The 21,827-nt window shown below is 41.4% G+C and overlaps 1 protein-coding gene across 3 annotated transcripts in view; it reads left to right on the plus strand.

Moving 5' to 3' along the window:
• boc (BOC cell adhesion associated, oncogene regulated) overlaps window positions 1–19,818 on the plus strand; it is a 40,862-nt gene extending 21,044 nt beyond the window's left edge. For 2 of the 3 annotated variants that reach the window (XM_061758381.1, XM_061758380.1), the window contains 17 exons: window positions 1,983–2,112; window positions 3,774–4,046; window positions 8,072–8,218; window positions 9,053–9,196; window positions 9,838–10,131; window positions 11,605–11,877; window positions 11,984–12,252; window positions 12,970–13,135; window positions 13,386–13,454; window positions 13,534–13,569; window positions 14,724–14,933; window positions 15,021–15,196; window positions 15,986–16,397; window positions 17,821–18,035; window positions 18,109–18,182; window positions 18,259–18,395; window positions 19,482–19,818. In XM_061758381.1, the coding sequence (XP_061614365.1) occupies window positions 2,001–2,112; window positions 3,774–4,046; window positions 8,072–8,218; window positions 9,053–9,196; window positions 9,838–10,131; window positions 11,605–11,877; window positions 11,984–12,252; window positions 12,970–13,135; window positions 13,386–13,454; window positions 13,534–13,569; window positions 14,724–14,933; window positions 15,021–15,196; window positions 15,986–16,397; window positions 17,821–18,035; window positions 18,109–18,182; window positions 18,259–18,395; window positions 19,482–19,624 (3,150 nt within the window). In that variant the 5' untranslated portion in view covers window positions 1,983–2,000 and the 3' untranslated portion in view covers window positions 19,625–19,818. The remainder of the gene's footprint in view (window positions 1–1,982; window positions 2,113–3,773; window positions 4,047–8,071; window positions 8,219–9,052; window positions 9,197–9,837; window positions 10,132–11,604; window positions 11,878–11,983; window positions 12,253–12,969; window positions 13,136–13,385; window positions 13,455–13,533; window positions 13,570–14,723; window positions 14,934–15,020; window positions 15,197–15,985; window positions 16,398–17,820; window positions 18,036–18,108; window positions 18,183–18,258; window positions 18,396–19,481) is intronic. The other variant, XM_061758382.1, reaches the window with a different exon arrangement.
• Window positions 19,819–21,827: the final 2,009 nt, after the last annotated feature.

Raw genomic sequence — 21,827 nt, forward strand, 5'->3', positions numbered from 1 at the left:
TTCTTCGCTCGTCTTCCTCACCCTTTCTTTGTATTTTGTGTCCTGACGGCATTGTTAACCACAGATAAGCGGACAAACCCGTAGCCCGGTATGAATATTACACATGTTCAGTTCAGCAGGAAAGGGAGGTTTGAGACGCTCGGGACCACCCTCGTCATCCTGACGGGAAGTTGTTAGTTTAACCTGACAGGAAGGAATTCGGGAAACTTGGCAACGAGAGAGACGAGAAGAGATGCATGCTCCCTCTGCGTTAACCATTAATAGGCAGACTATTGGCATTAGCATAGCTGAAACATGTCGAACTGGAGGGTAACACAAGCTCCGTTAGCCTTAGTTAGCTTCACTTCTTTTGGTTTGTTGGTGATTTTAGTGGAAAATTGTTCTTGTTGATTTTTCTTAGCATTAGTTACCTTAACTTCCTGAGGTCTGTTGTTGTTTTTTCTTAGCATTTGTTAGCAACTTGACTTCTTCCCACCCCTTAGATGTAGGGTGTTAAACTCAAATTCATGGTGGGCCAAAATAAAAAAAAATGGCAAACTCAATATTTAATGAAAAATCATTAAATGTGCATGTTTCCCTTCTCTGCAGAAAGGTAGCGTTAAAGTTTATCATATGACAACAAACTTACATTTTGCTTAAACACTGAATCTGGAATAAACAAACTTTAATATTATAAACACGAGGAATCAAATTTGCGATAAAAGACATCAGTGGTATTTGTTTTCTTGTTTAGTATTTAAATAACTTTTTTTCTCTCTCTCTATCTTCCATTTATCTATCTCCGATTACCTTTCTTTTTTAAATAAATCATTTTTTCAAAGGTCAACAACAAAACAACCCAAAAAAATAAGAATGTCCTAGTTGCCAACGACAGCAACAGAAAGGGAAGGGGCGCTCGCCGGTCTAGACTGATGGACCAACACACTAGCAAAGCATTCTGGGATTTGTAATATTAGTGGTGCATGTGCTATATACTGGCGGGCCAGCTCTAATACACATTTGATACGGTCCTGCGGGCCAAATATAATTACATCGTGGGCCAAATTTGGCCCCCGGGCTTGAGTTTGACATATATGCCTTAGATCTCCAGTCAATGCAGTCTCTTGTTTTTTTCTCCCTCACTGCCCCAAAACCCCCACCCATCCCGGGACCCTCTACCTGTATCGGTTACACCTGAGCACGAAGGCATCGGGTTACAGCAGGCCTCAGAATGAGGGAGCCTCTTTGATGAGCTGGAGGTAAAGGGAGGCAAGGGGGCTGTAGGTAGATGGGGTCGGCAAAGAAAGGCTTCATTTGTGCGGCTGCCACTGAAGATGTTTCCTTAACTCATTCACTGCCATTGACGGCTGTTGAATTCAGATATCCTTGTTAACATGGAGGGCTGCCATTCACATGAGTTGATAGCTGCCTGTTTGTGTACGTGCGGTAGAGGAGGAAAGTCGCATATAATTTAGTCCAGAAATACCCCTGCAAAATTGACATAAAGCAGTGTAATATGCATGCCAGGCCAGTATGGGGCGATGTCACTTTGTAAAGAAGCATCACATGCATGCCTTCCTTTGTGTGTGTTTTGTCACACATTTATTAGATCACCAGTCATAAAAGGAGTAGAGCACATTCGGCATTATGCGGTACATTAATGCATACTCTTTCAATTTCTGGACATTTTACCATTTTGGGCACAAATTCGACCACTAAAAACAATATTTGTTCAGGAACTAATGTCAATAACTAGAATTTGATATCCTAATTAAACATAATAGGCTGTTATGCAAATTTTACGAAAATTGAGAGATACTGAAAATATTTTAGCGTTCAAAAATAACATTTTACCAGAACAAATTCTGAACCAACACCTTTATCCAAATCTGCACCATAGTCCTTCTTTAGCCTGTATCCTTTAATGAGAACATTATTGTTATTTCTGTGTAGTTTTGAGAGGTACCTTTCCAATGATTGATTGTGTTTATTGTGTGTTTCAGAGGGGTGGTGCATGGAAGATGTCTGGAAAACGCGACTGGACTCCATGGATAAGAAAAAGAAGCGTCCCCGTGTTGTGCGCTCTGGGCACAGTTCTGCTATGTTGCCTTCAGAGCAGCGCTTCAGTCGTTGGTGAGTAGACCTTTACATTACTGTACAGTCTTGTGTATCTAATAAGTATAAGGACTTCTTTTTTTTACGTGGGTTTTTTCCTAACACCTGGCGCAGCATAAGCTTTGCCAAGGACAAAATATTCCGACTGGCAGGGTGGGTGTGTTAACACGTCTAGCAGCTGCAACAGCAATTTGCTTGAAACTAGAGAATGCAATTTCTGTAGAAATTGCGTGTCAATGGTGAATGGCTGACCCTCAACTAGAATGCCATAAACTTTAATGAAATATAAATGTATAATGTGAGGATTGGAAAGTTGTTAAAATGCTGATTAATAGTGCTAATATAATGAGAATTGCTCAAATAAGTGTAATTGATGAGAAATGTACATCTTTCTATGTATTTATGTACTTTGTCTAATGGGAATTGCTCAAATGCTACAGTAGGTATGCTAACGTATAGCAAAAATAATAACCTTGGACTGGAAAGCAAATGTCCTGAGCTGAACATTTTGAATTTAGAAAGAATGTAAATATGTCAAATGAATTGAAAAAAAATAAATAATCTGAATATAGGAATGTGAGAAATTATTGAATGTGCTGAGCATTTTGACGATAAATTGTATTGAATTGGTCGAGAAATGTGGAAGAAATTGTAAATTTGGGAATTTTGTCTTGAAAAATGTGAAATACTAAAAAAGTGGGACTTGGAGAATGTGCAAAATAGTTCATTAGTCCTAAATCATCTGAACAGTTTGAAGTTAGCAAAGTTTGAATCAGTTGAGAAATGAGGACGAATTAGGTAACTTTTGTAAAATTTCCCTATTAATTTGGGAATTTTGTCATGGAAAATGTCAAATATAAAAAAAAAAGTGGGAACATTTTAATTTGAATGGTTTGAATAATAATAAGTACAGAAATGTGGAAGGATGAGTTAAATTTGGACAATCTCGCCATCGAGTTGAGATTTATTTCATGAAAAAAATAAAAATGTGGAATTGTGGGAATTTTGGAAATGTGGAAAGTAGTTTCCCAGATGTTTCTGAATAAGATGAATATTTTGACATTGGAATGGTTTGAATTGTTTGAGAAATGTGGAAGGATGAGGAAAAACGTGTAAAATGTCTACATTAATTTTGTCATGGAAAATGAATTTTTGGGAACATAAAAAAAAAAAAAAAAATAGTTGCCCAGATATCCTAAATTAACTGAATATGTTGATGTTGAAATGGTTTAAATCTCTCCAGAATTAGGAAAAAATTGTAAAACAAATTCAGCATTTAATTTGGGAATTTCATCATGGTGAAAATGAAATACTGGGGAATTTGAAAAATACTTTGCACTATGTCAAAAATGTGGTGAACATTTTGAAGTTGGAATGAGTTTTCTACATAGAGAAATGGAGAGAGTTACATTTGGGAAACTTCTCCATTCATTTCAGTTGGATTTCTTTAATTTAGAAAAAAACATTTAATGGAAAAGTGGGAATTTTGAGCATGTAAAACATAGTCCCCCAAAGGGTTTGAATGGAAGTAGAAATGTGAGAGTTTTACAACAACAACAAAAGTGGTGCAATAGAGGAATGTAAAGTATTTTGGGTGCAGAATAATGTTTGAATCTCAAGGCGAATGTATTTTGGATGTACTGTCTCTCAACAATGATTCCTCCCCATTTATCATGCAGATGAAGTCCCGGAGTTCACCGAGGAGCCCGTCTCAGTGGTGCAGAAGCTTGGAGGCAGCGTGAGCCTGCGCTGCGCCGCCCGCCCCGCGTCCGCCTCCATCAGTTGGCGCCTGAACGGCCGGCAGCTTGTGGACGGAGACCTCGGCGTGGCGCTGGGGCCCGGAGGCTTGTTCATCGCCACGCTGTCCAATGTGACGTTAGGCCGCTACCAGTGTGTAGCCAGCAACCGGGTTGGGGCCCTGGCCAGTGTGCCCGCTGACGTCACCGCAGCCAGTGAGTAGCCACCCACGCAGCACACACACGCACACAGAGTACACTTGGGGGTTTTCTTTTTTCAGTTTGTCCAAAAGAACGTCCAAAAAACACAAGTTGTTGTATTTTTCCTTTCAAAGAGACTCAAAGTAACCCCCTTCAACATCCCGACAGAGTTGGCATACCACTCTCTACCCCCCCCCCCCCACACACCCAAAAAAGGCAAGCGAAAGCTTTGTGGATACTTTTAGAAGTCTGTCCCAAACTTTTTAAGTCACGCACCTCTAACATCCCGACAGAGTTGGCGCACCCTCTCTGGCCAATCCAGACCCTAAAAAAGCCAATAGAAAACCTTTTGGATAATTTTAGAGCAGTCTTTCTTCATGTTTTGAAGCCATGCACCCCCTTCAACATCCTGACAGTGTTGGCACACCCCATCTTCCCTGTACAGATGCTCCCAAAAAGGAAAAACAAAGCCTTTTGGATACGTTTGGAGCAGTCTGTCCCAAACTTAAACAAAACAAAACACCTTGAGCTAGCCTTTCTCTAATGGGGTTGAGACTGCTCTCAGTGTATCCGAGGTTACATTTGATATGCATCATGGGACTGCGAGGGGGGCCTGAAGCTGTGTAACCTGAACCGCAGGAATGGAGGGGGGACACCAGGGGCCAGTCCGAACAGGAAGAGGGACCAGGACTTGGCGAGTAGCCCCCGACCCCCATTTGCTCCCATAACACCCACACAGGGCTTGACAGCTGGCCCCGTGATTGAACCGAGGACGTGATGAGGTTAAAACCTGTTGCCGTGCGGGATGTGATGCGATGCGTGAGGCTGTCAGACACCACGATGATGATGACACTGGGAGGCGTTCCAGGGCCAGTCGAGACAAGATCTTCCTCACACAAGAGGAGCCACTTTCTCCTTCTTACCATTCCTTATCAATTTTATCAAGAGATGGAAACACAACCCTGGACGCTGGAGTATTATCACACTCACAGCGCGATTTCTTGCTGCCCACAGTCTCCTCTTAGATAAAATGACTCTCTTTACAAGGAAGTAAATATCATAAACACAGCTAGAAATAAACAGCATAAACACACATGCTAACTTACCATGGATATTGCAGTATTTTACACTGTCTTCACTTTGCTGGAGGGATCTGATTTCTTGCTGCCTGTAGTCTCATCTTGGGTCAATACATTACTGAGAAATAAATACAGAGAGCACATCTAGAAGTGACAAAAATAGACACACACGTTATGTCACCCTGCACTCTGCTGTGTTATCACACTCCACAGCAATCCATTTTCTTGCCGCCCACAGTCTCCGCTTGGGTGAAATGAGTTTCCTTCCTGAGAAGTACATACAAGAAACACAGAAATGACCAAAATAAAAACACACGTAGCAGTATTATCACACTTCAAGGTGCTGTTATTTTCTTGCTACCTGTAGTCTCCTCACAGATAAAATTGCCATATTCTATAGTTGTTAGTTAGCAAATACTGTGTATAATATAATGACGAATATGTAAATACTGGGGCACATCTAGATACCAAAATAAAATAGACGCTAACATTATATCAACCTGGGTGCTGCCATATCATACTCCACAGTCTCCACTTGGATACAATTCCCGAGAAGTGAAAACAGGAAGCTCGTGTTCTCCATTGTCTCGTTCTGACGGATGCATTTACTGCAGCGTGGAAAACCGACCGCTTCAAACAGAGCCAGCGCTGTGCAGTGGAAAAATGTACGTTTGTTGAAGTCATTAGTACGCTACACTGTGTCTGCCATCTTGCCAGTGAGAACATTTTAAAGAAAAAAAAAAAAGGCCTGTCCTAACTATGTCATCACCATCGGCCGGGCCTTGAACTCGTCGGGAGTTGCTCCATTGGGAGCACGTACGTGCCTGCTCCCGTCTCCATGTGTTTTTTTGGTCATGAGGGTAACTTTGATTCCCCGGATACCCTCTGTGCTATGATTCACAATCCATAAAGATGAAGGATTTAAGCCGAGCCTCTGCCAAGCAGGCCCTCCGTTGCGGGAGGTCCGCTCGGCTTTATGAACGCAATCAATCCTCCGATGCACGCACGCACCTGAGAGGGGCGCCCATATGCGGGGAAGAATGTGGGCGCGAGGGAAGGGAGGGGTTAAAGGCTGGAAGAGGAGGAAGGTGTACAGATATGAGGGAGGGAGAGGCTGTAAAAACACCACCTGATTGATTTTGCAAATGGAGCGCTCACAGCACTTACCCTGACACATCTTTGGCTGCGGCGATCGGTAAGGTGTGTGTTTTGTGCGCAGCCCTCGCCCCTCCTCCTGCATCATTCCTCCACGTTTTATAGCTCCAGCAGACAGACATACAGACAGCAGGGCCCAGTGAGTAAATCAAGAGCCGTCTTGCAGGGAAGCCGTTTGTTCTTTCGCTTTGAGTAAATCACGGCGACGTGTCAGCCATCGGCCAAGAACAACATACCTTCTCGAGCAAAGAATGGAGCGAGGCCGTGTTTTGTAAAGGATACATCACACAGCTCTTCTGGAAAAATAATAGAGAAAATGTGTTGCTTTTTGTCTTAATCGCCTGCCTCTATCACCCCCTCCCTCTTCTCTTCCCTTCTGTCTTTTTTCCGGCCTCTTAAGAGCAGTGAGTGCCGCTTCCTCCCCAAACCCAAACTGGATCTATGTCCCTGAAACCCTATAGCGTGGACACCTCTCACCTCTGACCCCTCCGCCAGGACTCTGGCAGGGGGTTTAAGGGTTCAAGGGTCAGATCTGTGTCTGCAGACTGTGTGTCTGCGGAACACTGGCGGCATTACACCCGGTAATCCCACTCCCTCCCACATTTCCCACAGAACGTGATCCGGCCCCAGTGTAATGTTTGACAGGATTAATAATGACAACTTAAAGGCTTTTGGAAAGTCAAGTTAGCGGCAAATAAAGCCAATGTTCGGCACAAATTCTTGCTAAATTGAGTTTGTGGGTGCACTGAGACTATTGAAACACAAAAGTAGTTATAAAGTTGACTATTTATTGGTCTACTGCAGCAATTTCCAACCTTTTTCCAGGCCTCGCACCCGTTGAAAATATCAGCAAAAAAGTTGGGATTGTAGCCCAAATGTATGAAAAAATACACATGATCTCCTGAAGCTGTTTTTAATGTTTCTGTAGGCCTTGAATATGCGCCAGGCCTAGCAATAATGTTTGACAGGATTAATGACAACGACTTTTGAGTTGTGCATGTGTGGCTTTGAGGCTTTGGAAGTTAACTGCAAATATTACATATTTACGGAGAGTTGATGATTTCTTGGACTACTTCAGCGATTTGTGCTTCACACCCCTACAAAATATGTTCTCACACCGCCTCCAAAACTCTACAAATTTGGCATCTACTTCTAAAGATGCCGACTGAATGTTCTGTATGATTTTGCAAAATATAGCTGGGCTGTTTGGCCACCCCACCCCTTATCCCAGACATACAGTATGAAGAAGTACGAACAATTGTTGTCACACGTAGGACACAGACAGTACTTGCCAAAAATGAGATTGCTGAAAAAATGTAGGGTTTTTTTTTTCAACATTTTGCCAGGTTTGAATCCTTTTCTTTACAAAAAGAGGCCTCTGTCTTGCCACCCAACCTCATATCCCAGACATACACTATGCATGAAGAACATGGCAGATTGTTCTCAAATGTAGGACACTGCTAGTGCACAATGGGTTGTGTGTTTTTTAACCCTGCCACCTTTCCCCATCACCCAAACATAGGTGATTATTGACACATGTAGGACACTGCCAGTACTTGGCTGACATTCCTGCAGCTCTTTTAATGTTGCTGCTCCTTCTTGCCACCCAGCCGCATATCCCAGAAATATAAAGAATATGGGCGATTATTGTCACATTTATGGCGATTATTGTCACATGTAGAACACAGGCCTGTACTTTCCAGACATTCCTGCCGCTTGTTTAATGTTGCTGTTCGGAGCCTGATGTTCTTTCCGTACTGCAAACTGTGTTGTAACCTGTGTGACACGGCCGATTTTTCTTCTCAGAGCTGCGTGACTTCGAGCCCGACGACCAGCAGGAGATCGAGGTGGACGAAGGCAACACGGCCGTAATCGAGTGTCACCTCCCGGAGAGCCAGCCCAAGGCGCAGGTCCGCTACAGTGTCAAGCAGGAATGGCTGGAGACATCCAAAGGTACCCCCCTCTGTCCCCCACTTCCCTCATCATTGCTACTTCCCCGTGCTATCTTCATAATTTACTGGAATGCTGTAACTCCGCTATCTGGGCCAATCATTAAAGCGCTGATAAGGCGGATTATCTCAAGAATGTTAAAAGATGGCAATTGTGCGCTGTTTATTTTTCAAAGTATTTACGTCAAAAGTTGCCTGGAAGAGAAGAAAAGCGCCCGTGCTTTGCGGCCGGTATGTTGATAATGCCTGCGAGCTGTTAGCTCCTGATGCCAGACGCTTATCTGCGAGGAAATGAACGTTTGAACATGTTCCTGCATCAGTGGACTTGAGGCTGTCACCGTCTGGTACAAATTGGTAGAGGAGTGATGATAAGGTTACAGAAAATTGTCTGTATGGGAAGTACAGTGGCTATATTTACATGATTTCGGATCAGCAACATAGCTGAGATTTGGAAAGACGGTTATTTCAGAGCCACAGTGGGTAGAGTCACAAGATTAGGGTTAGGGAAAGTTGTCTAGAAGGAACTGGTGTGTCTATATTTATGTGAAATTGACTAACAACTTGGCAGAACTGTGTAAAAATGTTGAATTTGTTAGATTATTATTTTTTTCTTTAGTATTATTTCCACACTGGTAGAAGGGTTTGGACTACAAAAAATGGTCACAGTAGGAAGTTTCCACACCCCGCACCCTGCCGTAAAAATAACTCCGCAGGAAACACATAAAGCTCACGTGAATACAGCCGCCGCCTTTATTTTCACATCTGCCTCATTCATTGTTAAGGTTTGTCCTTGGCCGTAAGAGCGCTTTTATAGCTTTTTTTCCCCCTCCCTCTACAGGGAACTACCTCATCATGCCATCAGGGAACCTGCAGATCGCCAACGCCACACAGGAAGACGAGGGCCCGTACAAGTGTGCCGCTTACAACCCCGTCACCCAGGAAGTCAAGACGTCGTCCTCGGCCGACCGCCTGCGCATACGCCGTAAGTCACCAGACGCAGTCACACTCTATGTTCAGCGAAACCTCGTTATTCATGGAGGTTAGGGGCCAAGAGACCATATAAATGTCTCCCGTCTAAATAGGAAAATAATACAGTTGTTGGTGCCAAAGAAGTATGTTAAAGTGAGACATCTGGACTTGGAGAGACAAGCTTGTATGTTGGGGAGGAGCTAAGTTGAAGTTGTTAGTGGAAGTTACGGAGAGTCTCGCCGGATGTGTGTGTACACGTGGTGCTTTTTTTTCCCAAGCCAAATTATCTGTAAGCCATTTATTTTTAAGGATAATGTAAAATGAGATTGATGAATAGCGGTGAATAGCTGGGGATAAGTTCCACGGAAAAAATAAATGCAAATAATTAAATCTCTGAATAGTGGACCGCGAATAGGCGGGGGGGATGACTGTATATATCAATTTGTACTGTAGGACATGTGGCGCACATGTGGCACACACTTGCCAGTTTAGTGCGACGTTCGTTCATTTGATGTTGCCTGCCGGCTGTAATTCTTTTAAACACTTGGACCGCGTTCAAAGAAAGAAAGAGAGTGCGCACATTGTGATTTCAATTATGAGCAGGAAATTCTAGGCACTCAGCACTCGACGTCGTTTTTTTTTTGTATCCCGCAGGCTCCACGTCAGAAGCGGCCCGCATCATCTACCCGCCGGCGTCGCGCTCCATCATGGTGACCAGGGGCCAGCGGCTGGTGCTGGAGTGCGTGGCGAGCGGCATTCCGACGCCGCACGTGACCTGGGCCAAGGACGGCCAGGAGCTGCGAGTCCACAACAACACCCGCTTCCTGCTCAGCAACCTGCTGATCGACGCAGCCGCCGAGGGAGACTCGGGAACGTACGCCTGCCGGGCCGACAACGGCATCGGCGCCGCCGTCGCCGCCACTGTGCTCTACGACGTGCAAGTGTTTGGTAAGGGACGAGCCTAAAGTAATGGATTCGTCAATAGAGAAAAGACTGAGTCATGGATTGAATAAGTACGGGTGAAATTTCAAGATGAACCCAAAATACACTGTAACCTATTTAGGTAAACTTTTGAAAGTGCATTTCCATCTGTTCTGTTTTTCAGTACTTTTGGCACAACTTTCTGTTCTTCAACAGGGAGCTTAACGGTTAAATTTACCAAAGGTGTTTGATCCATGAACACCTCTTTTCAGATTCAGAAAATGTTACTTATACCTGTGGCACAATTAGCGGTAGTTAACGGCGCCGTCAGACAAATTTGTGTTACGTCGCCACCGTAGCAACTAAACTCCGGCATAAACCGAAGACCCCCTGTTTTTAGGGCTGGCTGGTGCAGACAGACGTTTCTATTGTCTCCTGTCTAGGTTATGGATTACTGTTTTTCCAGTGATTTTCTACACATGTTGTCACAGTCCCTCTCTGGCAGCTGGCTCGAATTAAAGTCACGGCTCTGCAGTAATGAGCTCCGCCCCCCCCCCACCCCCGATTCACAAGAACTCAACCATCAACTCAGCCTTGACGCACACGCGCATAATTTATTCTCCTTGTTGGAAAACGTTTCCATTTATTGGCTTTCATACACATTTTTGGGGGTACAGAACACAGGTCATAGTTGAATTTGACTCAGGTAAAATGTGTTTGTAACGGTTCTCGACACGTTTAACATGGGTCAAAAATGGTCTCAGGCTGTTTCATTTTCATGAGGATGAGAGTTGAGTTTATAGGAATAGTATTTTTAGGCTAGACATGAAAATGTTCACATTTTCATTCACTGGCCAAGGCATTTGGCAGGATACGTTGTAGAAGTTTATGTATCTTAATTAGAGATGGATCGTTAATTCAATTGTGTGGTATTGGTCCACAACCATGCCATTTGCTTGTTATAGCTCTCGGAATAAACTTACATTTCTGTGTTTTTGTCAGCTATAAAGCTGATCATAGACATACTGAACTACTCAAATGTGTATTGGCACATCTCAGGCCACTTTGTTTTATAGTACTGAAGCACCTCATTTGAGTAGCAGGAGTGAGTTTATAGCATAGAATTAGGAAATTAATTAAATATAGCCACATGGCATTCATGCTAATAGCACATAAATCAAATAAAAGATTTCCAGGGTTTACAGTAGTTAAGATTTATCTTTTAAATGTTATTTTTAAATATGCATTGAAATCAATGTGCAGGACATTTCACTTACTAAAAAAAATTATTTTAGTCATTTTTAGTGTGCATTTATGCATTTCCCCGGTGGGTGCAAATTGCACTGATACAGTGGAACGACCCCTACCTACTTTTGGCCCTACCATTTAAATACAAAAAAATAAATAATAATGATTTTTCTTTTGAATATTTCCATATTTATGTGTATCTATTTTTTTCAATGATGACTCCAAATTGATTTTTTTTGTTCCTCCCTCCAGAGCCTCCTCAGGTGGCGGTGGATCTGCAGCAGCAGGAGGCGGCGTTCGGCGAGACGGTGCGCTTCACCTGCCAGGCCCGCGGCAAGCCCGTGCCCGCCGTCACGTGGCTGCACAACGCCGTACCCCTGTCGCCGTCGCCGCAACACCGCCTCACATCCCGGATGCTGCGCGTCGCCAACGTGGGCCCGCAGGACGAGGGCCTGTACCAGTGCATGGCCGAGAACGGCGTGGGCAGGTCGCAGGCGTCCGCGCGACTCATCACCATATCCACTGGTGGGTGACTATTTTGACGCCGTGGATCATTTTTCGTCGTGTTTATTTCCATTGTGCCAAAGCGGTGGTTATCCTGAATAACGTATCGATTGATTTGTCTTCACAGGGATTCCACCCAGGGCCAAGCTGCCCCTCATGTATCGCCCGCTCAGCCCGGACAAAGTTCTGAGGGAGCAGCCGCCCGTGAGGCCCGGCGCCGCGGGGGCCACATTGCCTCTGGACTGCGCGACGCTACCGGGTCAGATCCTGCCCGCCGAGGCGCCCATCATCCTCAGCCAGCCTCGTACGGGCAAAGCCGACTACTACGAGCTCACGTGGAGGCCGCGGCACGAGCGGGGAGCCCCTGTGCTGGAGTACATGATCAAGTACAGAAAGGTAGGAACCATCAGTGGTGGGAAGTAACAAAGTGCAAATGCACTATGTCGTTACTGTACTTAAGTAGGTTTTTCAGGTATATATATGTACTTTACCTGAACATTTACTTTTCTGACTTTTTACTTTTACCCCGTACATTTGAAATACAGTGGACCATTAGGAATTCACCTGTTTGCCAATATTTTGGGGGGAACCTTTCCCCCGTTTCAACCCAATCTTCCACTTATTTAAATTTTTTTCATGGCTATTATAATGCGCGTCAATTATTCGCAGGTTTTCACTATTTTCAGTCGGACCCGGTCCCCGTTCGCCACAAATAGCGGTAGCCACTATATTCTGGAGAAGAAAAAACATTTTTAGTGGTCATCATCAGCTAATTTAGCATTTAGCATTTTTAGCCTCACTCCCGAATGACCTACTTACCGTAGTGCCCTCTCATGTGGGAGAGGAGAGCTACAGTCGCCGATGCTTTTTTTCCAGCCATACAAACACAGTGAGCACACTAAGCTGCTGTTGGCCACAGCTCACGGCCAGACACTCGCACACAGACTCGCTGTTGTGACGCGCCACCCCCCACAAGTCCCCGCCTCCTAACGGCACAAACGCAACAATGCATACAGTATTTGTTTTTTTTACACAAGTATCTGTACTTCAACTTAAGTGTTTGGAAGGTCAAAACAGGCAACCTTGAGTGACTTTTCCCCATGCGCCTGCCAGGTGGGCGACCCGTTGGCCGAGTGGACGTCCAGTAGCATCTCGGGCTCCCTGCACAAGCTGACGCTGGCCAAGCTGCAGCCGGACAGCCTCTACGAGGTGGAGATGGCAGCCAAGAACTGCGCCGGCTTGGGCCAGCCGGCCATGATGACCTTCAGGACGGGAAAAGGTACACCTTAGGGAAGTCCGCTAGCTTAATGCTAACACACAATGCAAAACCTCATAGACGGGTTACCCAAACTAGCATCGATGTCATGATTGTTACAATAACCCTGACATTACAATGATTTTGAAATTCTCGTTAAAAAAACTTGATTCGCATGAAATTATGTTTTCCACCTAATATAACAACCAATTTACCAAATTCACACTTTTCAGCATGAATTTCATTTTGCCCCTTCACTTCAAATGTCTTTCAGGTCGTAAAGGATTAGGAGGTCATAATGATCTGCCTAAAACTCCCGCGGTTCCGTCGCCAAGCCTTTCGCGTAAGTCTCGCTTTGGCTTCATTTGCATGCTGTGTATTAACGTGTATGTCCCTTTTCGACTAACATGCACTTTTCTCAGTCTCCTTTTCACTTCTGTCTGCTGGATGGACTCTCAGTAAGTTTCATTAACATTAACCCTAACAGCAAAATTTCCATGGGAATAATATGCTGTATGTTGAAATGAAAATGTGTTATGTATTTGTCGTTAGAGGATTTGAAAACATAACCTTGACTATTTGGCTATATAAAGTATCACCGTTTAGCACATAAAAATAAAAACTATTACAATTATTCAAACAAAAAATATAATAAAATAATAAAATGAAAATGCAGTTTAAAACTGGTATTTATATATATTTTAATGGTTAAAAAGCTAACCATTGAGAGTGATGGTAAAAAAAAAATCTATGATAAATAGCATATTGTTATATTAAATAGTATTAGTTAACTGTATTCTTATAGTAAATGGAAAATAACTCATCTAATACAGAAACCAATAAATACAGTGACACCAAAAATACATTAAAAAATTATGACAGGACAAAATGTGACTGTTGCATTTAGCTTCGTGTGTGATCTTTTTTTTTTTAATCATTTAAAAAAAATATCTCAAAAACATGAAAATTATAATAATTCTCAATTGCACCTTTCCCTCAATATTAAATCGCACATTAAAAACATATTCTCTTGTGATGTGTTTAGGTTCATGCAGAAATTTAGAATTTTTTTTAAGTTAAACATGTCTTTTTCATTCTTGAAAAAAATTGAGATTTGTATCACTGTTGTGATATGATAATGTTTTTGTTCTCTGAAATATTATATTGTAATACAACTATAATGGACTGTAGTATTTAGCTTCATGCCTAAATTCTGACATTCATTTGTTAAAAATGATTTTCTTTTAATGATTTTAATATCAATGGTGCAGATTTTTTTTATTTTTATAAAAGTGAAACAATATATTAAATACTAAATACATTTTGTACAATTGTATTATTTGGTATGATTAAAGTACTATTTAGAACAAAATAATTCATCTCTATTCGTACTATATATGCATATGCATGCTTTCTTATGACAAAAATTAAATAATAATAAAATAGCCATCAATTAAAAATGAGCCCAATTTTTCTGTTAAATTGCCATTAATTCTCATTGGAAGTTTGAGAATTTTCTTGAAGCCTTTTTCAGACTTTTTTTGCAAGTCTAGTCCTCATCTGTACAATCTCATGTTGATTTTTTGGGGGGGTTTCGGGTTCTTCCGCTCAGCTCCTGAGGCGCCGGACAAGCCGACGGTGTCCACGGCGACGGAGACGTCCGCGTACGTGACGTGGATCCCGCGCGGCAACCGCGGCTTCCCCATCCAGTCGTTCCGCGTTGAATACAAGAAAGTGAAGAAGGCGGGAGAGGACTGGGTGACGGCAGTGGAGAACATCCCGCCCTCGCGGCTCTCAGTGGAGATCACTGGCCTGGAGAAAGGTGGGTGCCGAGCGTTCCCACGGCCTGTAAACGCGGCGTTGGCAAATAAACATCGTTAATGTGATTGTCCCTCCTCCCTCTCCGCAGGAACGTCATATAAGTTCCGGGTGGTGGCGGTCAACGTGATCGGGTCCAGCCCGCCCAGCGCCCCCTCCAAAGCCTACACGGTGGTGGGCGGGAGGACCCACGAACGCCCCGTAGACGGACCCTACATCACCTACAACGAGGCCATCAATGAGACCACCATCATTCTTAAGTGGACGGTAAGGACGGAAAACGGGACGCTGGGAAAAGCATTTCCGTTCCATTGCGTTATATAAGTTCCTCCGAGAATTTTGACATTCACTCTTTTAACTTATGATTTGAAGATTACAGTTCAGAACATTACAAGAGCGCACTGTATTTCACGAGAGTCATAATTCATCTCAATTGTTGCGTTTAGGCTCCTCTGAGAATTCTGACATTCATGCATTTAATTTATCTCAGTTAACTTAGTTTGTTCGTTGAATTTTTTGTGTGTGAATTTGGAACCTTATTAAAATAATTACCTTATCCACATATCATTTTGAGGGTTTATTTCGTCATATGCAAACATGAGTAAAGTTCATGTGAGAAACTTGGCACTTGCTTGTTGAAAATCAGGAGTTCTGTAAATGTTACGACTTTATTCACTGACTATTGCGAGGATAAAGTCAGAATTTTTCTGCTGGAGTTGTATTAAATTTTGACACGTCATCTTTTTTTTTTTTTAAATTACAAATTCTGGTAAGGTTAGTGCGAGGTCATTTTTATTTGAAAATGTAGTTGGTAAACCAAATAGTTTGTTAACCCGGTTGTTCGAAAACCGATGTTCCGCTGTATCCAGAGCGTTGTGTTTAAGTTCACCGGTGAATTTGGAGATTCGCTGGTTGAAATTGATGACATTTCGTTATGTCTTCTCTTAATGATTACGAAATGGATTTGCTCAAGTTCTGGAATGAGAATAACCCTGTTTGGAGTATGAAAACGTACTTAATGCGGCGCTTGCTGTGGTTTTCCCCTGACATCCGCAGTACACGCCGGTGAACAACACGCCCATCTATGGGTTCTACATCTACTACCGGCCCACCGACAGCGACAACGACAGCGACTACAAGAAGGACGTGGTGGAGGGCGACCGCTACTGGCACTCCATCGGCGACCTGCAGCCCGAGACGGCGTACGACATCAAGATGCAGAGCTTCAACGAGAAGGGCGAGAGCGACTTCGGCAACGTGGTCATTCTGGAGACCAAGGCCCGCCCCCACCACCACAGGCCCGCCCCCTCCGAGGTCCCCAAGCGCGACACTGGCCGCTCTGCGGGCGGCCCGGTGCCTCGGCCCGGCGACCTGCCCTACCTCATCGTGGGCGTGGTCCTGGGGGCCTTCGTCTTCATCATTGTCGCCTTCATCCCCTTCTGCCTGTGGCGGGCCTGGGCCAAGCAGAGTAAGAACACGTCTGCTGTCGTCGTATGATATGCATGGGGAAAAATTACCTGATGACCATTTTTGTATTTATGCATTTCGGCACCCGTGGGAATTTTAATATTCACACGAAACCTTAGGGTCTCAAAGAATATATGTATTTTTTCTTATTAAAAAGATTACTTTTTTTTATCGAAATTAACCTTTTTCTCAAAATAATATATATATAATAGAAAACCTCACAAATTATGAAGGTATATATTTTTTTTAATCTATTTTAAGTTATTGTGGGTGGTTTGAAATGTATTTGATTTTTTTAAATATTTTGAATAAAAAAATTAATTACATTTAAAAAAATGTGAATTTAATATTTATTTTAAAAATGTAAAAACTTTACAGAGATTTTCAGGATTTTTGTTTTGAGTCAAAATTGTAAATTGTGATTTTATTTCTATCGACATTTTTGTTTTTCCTCGGCAGTTCTTAAAAAATGAAAACAATTCTGTAAAGGTGAGATTTATTTATTTATTTTTTGAAAATTAAGATTTATTCCCCAAATATTTTGTATCCTAATATTCTGGAAATTATTTTAAAACGTTATTCTCATAATTTGCCTTTTTTTTTCCCCTTTAGACCCTAAATGACAATATTTCAAGAAAAATTAACTTGTAAAAGAAATGAACTTTTTCTGTTGTAGCCTTGCTTTTTATTTATTTTGAAGTTGTATTCCAAATTACAATTATTTCTTGAAAAATAAAATGTACTATAAATGTTTTTTTCTTAAAATGACACATTTTTGTGCAGATTGCATGACAAAATCATTTAACTTTTTTTTCTTGAAATATTGCACACAAAAAAATCAGTTGTATTCTCATATTTCGTGACGGCTCTAACTAAGACTACGACTTCATTTCCAAAATGTTTTTATATTGGAAATAATACATATACTAATACTATATTTTATACAGTGGGGGAAGTCCATCCATCCATCCATCCATTTTCTGTACCGCTTATCCTCACGAGGGTCACGGGCGTGCTGGAGCCTATCCCAGCTATCTTCGGGTGAGAGGCGGGGTACACCCGAACTGGTCGCCATCCAATTGCAGGGCGCACATAAACAAACAACCATCCACACTCACGTTCATACCTAAGGGCAATTTAGAGTCTTCAATCAATCTACCATGCCTGTTTTTGGGGTGTGGGGGGAAACCCGAGTGCCCGGAGAAAACCCACGCAGGTACGGGGAGAACATGGAAACTCCACACAGGTGGGGCCGGGGATTGAACCCCGGTCCTCAGAACTGTCAGGCAGATGTGCTAACCAGTCGGTCACCGTGCCGTGGGGGAAGTCATGAAGGGAAAAAAAAGTACAGTTGTTGAAATGTACCTTCAAATTCCAAAGCGGTGCAAGTAAAAACTGACTTTTTTTTTTTTTTTTAAATCCAGAGCAAATGTCGGACTTGTGCTTCCCCGCTGTGGCCGCACCGGTGTCGTCGTCGTGCCAGTACACTATGGTGCCCCTGCAGGGTCTGGCCCTGGTGGGGCACTGCCCTGCTGACGGCCACCTGACAGTCCCGCACGCCGTTTACCCTCCCAACGGAGATTACGGGCACAACGGCAAAGCCCGCCACAACCAGCACCTGACCCGTAGTTTACGCCCGGTAGGATAATAAGATTTTGCGACTTCTTGGGAACGATAATGTGGCCGTAATGATGCAACGTCGTTTGTTGTAGGAGGAGGCGGACTGCGACACGGAGTGCGACACTTTGCTCCCGCACGGACTCGCCAATGGGTACTTCTCCGCCAGGTCACATTTTACTCGCCGGTCGATCAGTTTTGACGACATTTAGGCTCTTTCCTGATTGGGTTTTCACCCACTTCAGACATCCGGACGGCTACGAGCAGACGTTCCGGTCGGCCGACGATTCCTCGTGCCGGATTCTAGCGTGTTCCCGTCACCTGGACGGCGCGCAGGACGCGGACGCGGCTGGGGCCGAGGAGGAAGAGGCGCTTTCCCAAAGTACGTCGCTGACACACTACTGCTGCATTTAGGTTCACGTGGGGATTTTCAAGTTTCCTCGTTAAAATTATGACTTTGTTCTTGTAATAACTAAACTTAAAAGGTAAATGAAATTGTAGCAACTTTAGAAAATGTTTTTCTAAAGCAATGACATATTTTCTTCTAAAAATGTCATTTAAAAAGTATTTTACTTACAATTTATTTAAAATTGTTTTTCATTTCTTAAATTCCTTTTATCTAAATTATATTTTTTCTATAAATGTCATTTCTAAAAAAAAATATTTATTTTATTTAATTACTCTAACGAAATTGCATATTTCAAGAAATCATGACACATTTATTTTCCCAAAAAAGAAAGATTCTGTTGTTGAAGTTATGCATTATTTCTTGGGAGGAGGGGGAAGTAAGTAATTTATGTTTTTTTTACCCATTAAAAAGGGTATTTTCTATAAAAAAAAATACAAAATGGAATTGGAAATACTGAAAATTGTTGTTCAAAAGTTACAATTTCACCCAAAATCTATTTTGCTCTTAAAAAGGTCATATAGAAATCATTTTCTTTAATAATCCTGCATTTTAAAAATGTAATTATGTAATCTTTAAGGGGTTTTTTTCATTTCTAAAATGTGTTTTTCTTGGCATAAACAAAAATATCAGGAATTTTTTTTTCTCAAAAACATTCACTAAAATATAAAGACAAAAAAAAATCTGTTTTTGCTCTTGAATAATTCTATATATATATATTTTTTTTTAAAAAACATGATTTTGGTGGGTATAATATTAAATAAACCTATTGGCTAATAAAGTGTCCAGTGAGTTTGTTGCGAAGCCTTTTTTTTTATTTGGATGTAGAACCTTGTTTGACTTGTTCTAATGCAGTAAGATGATGTCAGCAGTGAGCAGCTCTGCTTTGTCTTCATGTGCTTCTAATCAGCTGCTGTTGTTTTTTGGTTAAGATTCCTCGGTGGCCACATTTAAGCCCGGGAAGTTCCACACGCTCATAGCTGACATTTTACTTAGACCGACTTTCGCTTTTTCCAGACTTCTCCTTACAGCTTTGTCTTTCTCTCCACTTTCTAAATGCAGAACTGGCGTTTTTCCCACCCGTCGTATCTCTGGAAGATGAAGGAATTTTCACCGCGTCGTCGTCGACAGCCACGACGCCGCGATCCCAAGACGCTACAGCACAGGAAGCCGACGTCCTGCCCAGTGAAGCGATGTACGCGTAATAACAACAAAACAAGACTGTTTCAAAAGAAATCTATTTATTTTTGTATCGCAGATATTTATATATTTATGTCTTTGTACATACTGTATGTTTGATAACTGTATATAAGGTTATTTTCATATCGAAAGAGGCTCTATTCACAAGTCCCACCCTTTTGTCACCAGCTATTAAATAAAAAAATCTTTTTATGCACAATTCTGAATTTTCTTATTCTGAATTGTTTTTCACTTTAAGAAATTCAAAGAAAAATGTGTTAATTTTGAAAACAGGAAAACAATATGAATTTTAGTCATTTTTATTCACAATTCTATTACATTCAAAATTGAGGGGGAAAGCCCAATTATAAAATTTTAAATCCATTTTATTTTCAAAGGAAACTGTTCATTGAAAAAGAATTGAGTAAAATTTGTTTTTTTCGAAATATCTTTAAATTAGAAATTCTACCCGACTTAAAGAAAAAAATACAAAAAAAATACTAAAAAAAATATTTGTAAATAAATCCTTAATTTTATTTCATTCAACCTAAATTCATGAATTCTTTTTGAAAAACTACGCAACTGTTTTCCTCTTAGAAAATTCTATTTGAAAAGTATTTTTTCCTAATAAGAATTTGTTTTTGCATATATTGTATATATATTTTGCATTTTCTTAATTAAAAAAGTTTTTATTCAAAAATTATTTTTTTACAAAAGGTCAAGATGTTGTTTAAAAAGTTAAAAAAAATCTCTTTACCCCTTAATAAAAAAAAATTAAATCGTTGTATTCACTATTCCAAATTTTGATTCTAATTTTAAATCCCACTCAAAATATTTCTGAATTTTGATGATAATATATGAGAAAAGAAAATTGAAAAATAAAAAAATTTACATTTACTATTATAAATATTGTTTTATTCAAGATTATCTTTTTTTTGGGGGGGGGGGGGGGTGAATGAATTACAATTTTCGTGCTTATTATTCAACCAGCATTTGATGTGTCAATTGTTCCCCACCGTATTTTTGGATCTGTCAAAAATGCTATTTAATATGTATAGCAAGAACGGCATCATTAACAATCTATTAGCGAGCGTATGCTTGTGTCCAAAAATATATATATATATATATATATATATATATATATATATATATGTCACTGAAGAGTAGGGTTGGGGATTTAGAATCGACAACCGATTGGAACCGGGACTAACGTTCTGGTTCTCCCGGAACCGTTCAAAAAAATCGATTGCCAATTTCGATGCCTACAATCTTCCCACCACGAAGAAGAAGCGGCGATAACCAACGAAGAAGAACGCGCACGAAGACGTGCTTGCCGAATAAAAGTGTGTCTTAACTTTGTTGAAGTGAATGACCAGTCGCCTCAGTGCAACACTTGGAATAAGATGATATTGTGCAAAGGAGGCTTTCACGATGTGTATCGTCTGACGTGCTCCGTGCCTCAGCCTACACCGCTCGGAGCTTCGGTCAAGTTAAATTGGGTGAGTGAAACAATCAAATATGTCTATGCTAACACCGAGGCAGCTAACAAGTTAACAAGTTGCACTTTTCCACTGATGGTTTTTAGCGTTTATTTTAGTCTTAAAACCAACGAAAACGCTGATAACAAAATATAAAAAGGTTAACATGGGGCTAAAACTTCACCGTTGCAACTATACATCACAATAAATTGCGATAAAATGTACATAAACGTTGTCTCACAGTATCAAAAACACTAACCTTGTGCCTCATTGGTGGGTAAGGTAAAGGAATCAGCGTTTTATAACATTTGGTTCCATCTATTAAAAAAATAATAATTACCGGTGCCGTGTGAAGTACTTTTTCGTGCCAAAATGCGGAGTTCCGGTGGGTACCCTTCAAAATAAAAGGCTACAAGCGTAAGACAGGAAGTCAAATTTAAACTTGCACATATAAACCATTTGATGTGACGAAACGGTATCAAATATCTATTTTAACAATGCTATATTTAATTTATAGCTGAAACTATTAATAAGATTAAGTCAATTGGGTTAGTTCCACACACACACTAACCCTAACCCTTATAGTTAATAAGTTCATCGAGTCAAATGTTCATTTTAGTCTATGCTGCGGGCTGCTAAGAAAATGGATGTTCATAATTTGGACACCCTTTATTTAAACCATGCAAACGTTTTTGACCCAGCCCCCAAAAAGAATCGGAATCAAGACTCGTTTGGAACCGGAATCGAAATA

This window comes from Phyllopteryx taeniolatus, chromosome 20 (genome assembly GCF_024500385.1).
Source record: "Phyllopteryx taeniolatus isolate TA_2022b chromosome 20, UOR_Ptae_1.2, whole genome shotgun sequence".
NCBI classification, from domain to species: Eukaryota; Metazoa; Chordata; class Actinopteri; order Syngnathiformes; family Syngnathidae; genus Phyllopteryx; species Phyllopteryx taeniolatus.